We start from the raw sequence: 5,487 nt of genomic DNA, 5'->3' as shown, positions 1-5,487 counted from the left end.
GCAGCAGCTGGGGCGGCAGCAGGTGGGCTGGCAGCACACAGACTGGCAGCACTGGGGCCTGCAGCAGCTGGACACGCAGCAGCTGGGGCGGCAGCAGGTGGTCCTGCAGCAGGTGGTCTGGCAGCAGCTGGGGCGGCAGCAGGTCTCCAGTCCACAGCCCTGGTCAGAGCAGACGGAACCACAACAGGAGCTGACCATGGTGTCAGAGGGTGGAGGTTCTCGGTGGGTTTCTAGGAGAGTGAGTTTTCTGAGTTTGATCTCTCCTTGCTCTCTCTTTTGCTTTTTATACCCTGCTGAGAGCTACTATGACCATGTGAATAATCTTGTGGTTTGCACATTACTAATAGAGAATCAGCTCTTTTTCAGTAAATTAGATAGTTGTGCTTATCTGGTAAATATTTCTGTAAATAGAAAAGGCACCATTTCCTTTTCCTGTTGTATTCTGAGCTATCCAATTTGGTTAAGCCAAGTGAATCAGCTCTCATTCTCCTTCCTTCATCTGATGTGTCTTCTGATGTGTAGATCCATTACATGACATTGTTTGATTGGATTCCATAAGTGTTAATTCTTTATTTATTTGACTCCTGGATAATAAGTTGAGAATAGATTTTATGATGACTAAATCTCCTCTGCTCTCAAAGAGGTTAAAAATAAATCACATAGAATGTGGGTAGGAAAATGGGATGAAAGATTTGGGGGGTGATGGGAGGTAACTTTTGTATAATGAGGAACACTGTGATTCCTTTGAATTTTGTGACTAGTCAGTGAGATGGAAAAGATCCCACTGAGATTCCTGTCTGTTTCATGTTATTGAATCTATTCAGCTTGAAACAGATATACTGCAATGATTCATTGCTTTTAAAAGTAAAAACACGTCAGCATGATGGGTCCCTTTATAAATTATTATTGGCATGTTCTTCAAAGATGTGGATCATAGGGAACATTTCTGTTCTATTTTGTTGGTAAGTCAAGATACCCAATGAATATGTTTAACTGAAGTGTTATTGAAAGTATATTTTCTCGTACTCAAAAGCTATTTTCTCTCACAATGTATGTTGGAGATATTTTGCCTGATACACGGAGAAATGAAATCAAGCTTTAATTTCTGTCCTACAGATGCTTAAACAAGACAAATAAGAAACATGTATAGGAAAGGGTTTAGCAACTATTTAGAGAATTGTGTGATTAGTGAACAAAATAACAATTACGTATTTAATCTGTGCACTCCCAGTGAAAGATGAAACAATACTAATAGTTCTAATTTGTTGAGTGCTTACTACGTGTCAGGAATTTTCTGAGTCCTCTATAACTGTTATCTTGCTTATACTTCACAAGGATTCTATGATGTAGACACACATTTTCTGAATTCTTTACCTCCAAGGTACTTGAGGCCCAGATAGATTGAAGTCACACGGTCTATAATAGGGAAAGTGCGTCTCTCCTAGAGTGTTCAAGGAACATTTCGCACATGCACATTTTGCAATTAAATCCCTGCTGGTATTTAAAAACAATTATTTATAATTAAAAAGACGCATGGTATGTTCTCACTCCTAAGTGGGAGTTGAACAATGAGAGCACATGGACACAGGGAGGGGAACATCACACACCGGAGCCTGTTGGGGGGTGGGGGACGAAGGTAGGGAGAGCATTAGGACAAATACCTAATGCATGCAGGGCTTAAAACCTAGATGACGGATTGATAGGTGCAGCATACCATCATGGCACATGTATAACTATGTAACAAACCTGCACATTCTGCACATGTATTCCAGAACTTAAAGTAAAATTTAAAAAAAAAAGATGCATGATAAGAAACCATCATAAACAAGGTAAAAACACAAATGACTAAATAATAAAAACAGACTCACAATATATATCACAGAAAAAGGGTTAATAATATATAAAAGACTTCTGAGACCGGACACGGTGGCTCACACCTGTAATCCCAGCACTCTGGGATGCCAAGGTGGGCGGATTACTTGAGTTTAAGAGTTTGAGACCAACTTGGTTAACTTGGTAAAACCCCATCTCTACAGAAAAAAAAAAAAAAAAACACAAAAAAAGAAGAAAAAAATTGGCGAGGTGGCATGCATCTGTGGTCCCAGCTACTCAGGAAGCTGAGGTGGGAAGATTGCTTGGGTCCAGGAGGTGGAGGTTGCAGTGAGCCAAAATTGCACCACTGCCCTCCAGTGTGGGTGACAGAGGAAGAAGAAGGAAAAAAGACTTCTGAAAATAGATAGAAAACAGACCAACAGCCTAATGGGAAAATAAAATGCAAATATTTCACCACCATATAAATATACTCAATCTCATGCATTATAAGAGAAATGAAATAATATGGTATGACACTTCTCACCTGTTAGATTGTCAAAAATGCAAAATCTGACAGCATTCTCTGGAAGTGAGATGATGTGAAAATAGGCATGCTCGCATTTTTCTTGTGAAGGTTTGGCAATAACTAGCAGACTTATTCTTTGACTCAGCTATCCCAATTCCATAAAATATCTCAAAGATACTCAGGTAAATATATGAAAGATGTTGCACAACATGATTCATAATAGTTCTATTTGGGAAAAAAACTAAAACCTACAACAATACTGGATACAACCCGGGTGTCCTTCAATAGGGTACTGGTGAATAAGCTGTGATGCCTTCCCATGGTGGAGTACTATGCAGCTGTCAAAAGGAATAAGGAGTGTCTCTATAGGCTGCTATAAATTAATTGCCAGTAGATATTGTTAAGAGACAATAAAGCAGTGGAGAAAAATGTGTACAATTGTTCTACAACAATATGTTTTAAAAATCCAGGATATAAATATTGAAAGCATATTTGCTTACACTTTAAAAAATGACAGAAGAATAGAGAGAGAGGAGATGAGAAAACAGGAAAGAGGGACTTCTGTCAAAACATCAAACTGTGCATTTTAAGTATATGTCAATTGTAACTTAATGTAGCTGAAAAACAAAGAAAAAAATAATGGAAGAATCAACCATATTTTGTTTTGTTGTTGTTGTTGTTGTTTGAGACGGAGTCTCACTTTGTCACCCAGGCTGGAGTGCAGTGGTGTGATCTCGGCTCACTGCAACCTCCACCTCCCGTGTTCAAGCAATTCTCCACCTCAGCCTCCTGTGTAACTAGATTACAGGCACCCACTACCACGCTTGGTTAATTTTTGTATTTTCAATAGAGATGGGGTTTCACCATCTTGGCCAGCCTGGTCTTGAACACCTGACTTTGTGATCCACCTGCCTCAGCCTCGCAAAGTGTTGGGATTACAGGCATGAGCCACTGCACACGGCCTCTATTTGTTTTTTAAAAGTTGACCCATAGAGGATGGAGGGAATAGAACAGAGAAGATAGAAACAGACACTAGATTATTTTTGAATGTATCTTTTACTGTAGCTTTGACTTTGCACCCATGTAAATATTTCACATATTTATAAAAATATTAAATTTTAAAAATCTCTCAAAATCACTAAAACCACCACAGCAACAATGGAATCTAACTGTATGTCCTGGCATAACTTCAGAGAAATTAACTATCCCAAGGCCAAAATGTTTTTTTCAAAAACCTGTTAAGTTTGTTTGCAATAACTATACTGTTGTTATTAGTATTGGCAATATTATTCCAAGATTGTTGTGCAAGCATTATGTAATAAAGAAAATGAGTAATTACACCAAGGAACTATTATTTTTGGCAAGGAAGAAGAGAGATTTGGGAAAAAGATATGAGGTTAAGTAAAATCCTGTAATTATCAGTGGAAACGCTGATATACTTTATTTTTTAAGTAATATTTTCTGGTTGGCGACACTGAAAAAGTTGAGAGAAAATAATCAATTTAGTAATACTCATCATTTTTACATTTCAGTCTTTGGTCCCAAATGCCATATTCACTACAAGGGAACGGGGGTTCCTTGGAGAAATGGCTGAATATAAGTGTGGGTAAGGAAATACACAAATGAACCTGGAATATCTTATTATATACAAAACAAACAAATCTACTAGATTCACATCAAAAGTAGCCAGAGACCAACTTGAAGTTTGTTATTTGAGCACCAATGGGGATATGAACTGGAACTCACAGGTTCATATTGACAGAAATTAAAAAAAAAAATACTTTGGTCAACTTTGAATGATGGTACATTAGCAAGATTAAGCAAGAAAAGAGGATAAAAAATCTAAATAAAGTCACTAAGAATTGAAACGGGAGCTATTAAAACTGACACCACTGAAATACAAAAGATCATTCAAGGCTGCTATGAACACCTTTGCACACACAAACTAGAAAACCTAGAAGAGATGGATGAATTCCTGGGAAAATACAACCCTTCTAACTTAAATTGGGAAGAATTAGCTACCCTGAACAGACCAATAACAACCAGTGAGATTGAATGGTAATTTAAAAATTACCAACAAAAGAAAGTCTAGGACCAGATAGATTCACAGCAGAATTCTACTAGACATTCAAAGAAGAATTGATACCAATCCTTTTGAGGCTATTCCACAAGATAGAGAAAGAAGGAATCCTCCCTAATTCATTCTATGAAGCCAGCATCACCCTTAATACCAAAAATAGAAAATGACACAACCAAAAAAGAAAACTACAGATCAATATCCTTGATGAACATAGATGCTGAAATCCTTAACAAAATACTAGCTAATTGAATCCAACAGCATATCAAAAAGATAATCCACCATAATCAAGTAGGTTTCATACCAGGGATGCAGGGATGGTTTAACATATGCAAGTCAATAAATGTGATACACCATACAAACAAAATTAAAAACAGCAATCACATGATCATCTCAACAGATTCAGAAAAAGCATTTGACAAAATCCAGCATCCTTTTATTATTGAACCCTCAGCAAAATTGGCATACAAGGGACATACCTTAACGTAAAAGTCATCTATGACAAACTCACAACCAACATAATACTGAATGGGGAAATGTTGAAAGTATTCCCTTTGAGAACGGGAACAAGACAAGGATGCCCACTCTCACCACTCTTCTTCAATATAGTCTGGAAGTCCTAGCCAGAGCAATCAGACAAGAGAAAGAAATAAAGGGCATCCAAATCAGTAAAGAGGAAGTCAAACTGTCCCTGTTTGCTGACGATATGGTTGTTTACCTTGAAAACTCTAAGGATTCCTCCAGAAAGCTCCTAGAACTGATGACAGAATTCAGCAAAATTTCCAGATACAAGATTAATGTACACAAATCAGCAGCTCTTCTATACACCAACAGAGACCAAGCGGAGAATCAAATCAAGAACTCAACCCCTTTTACAATAGCTACAAAGAAAATACTTAGGAATATACTTAACAAAGGAGTCAAAAGACCTTTACAAGGAAAACTATGAAACACTGCTGAAAGAAATCATAGGCGACAGAAACAAATGGGAACACATCCAATGCTCATGGATGAGTAGAATCTATATTGTGAAAATGATCGTACTGCCAAAAGCAGTCTACAAATTCAATGC

The 5,487-nt window shown here is 37.5% G+C and overlaps 1 protein-coding gene across 3 annotated transcripts in view; it reads right to left on the bottom strand.

Annotated features, from left to right (window-relative positions):
- LOC105552995 (keratin-associated protein 4-6) overlaps positions 1-5,487 on the bottom strand; it is a 40,921-nt gene that overhangs the window by 8,871 nt on the left and 26,563 nt on the right. The window contains exon 2 of one of the 3 annotated variants that reach the window (XM_011998875.1): positions 1-134. This exon is cut by the window's left edge and continues 1 nt beyond it. In XM_011998875.1, the coding sequence (XP_011854265.1) occupies positions 1-134 (134 nt within the window). Of the gene's footprint in view, positions 199-5,487 lie in introns of those variants that run through there. The other 2 variants (XM_011998873.1, XM_011998877.1) reach the window with 2 other exon arrangements.

This window comes from Mandrillus leucophaeus, unplaced genomic scaffold (assembly GCF_000951045.1).
Source record: "Mandrillus leucophaeus isolate KB7577 unplaced genomic scaffold, Mleu.le_1.0 Scaffold58, whole genome shotgun sequence".
Taxonomy (NCBI): Eukaryota; Metazoa; Chordata; class Mammalia; order Primates; family Cercopithecidae; genus Mandrillus; species Mandrillus leucophaeus.
Note: the sequence above shows the minus strand (reverse complement) of the source record. Positions and strands in the feature narration are given on the sequence as shown.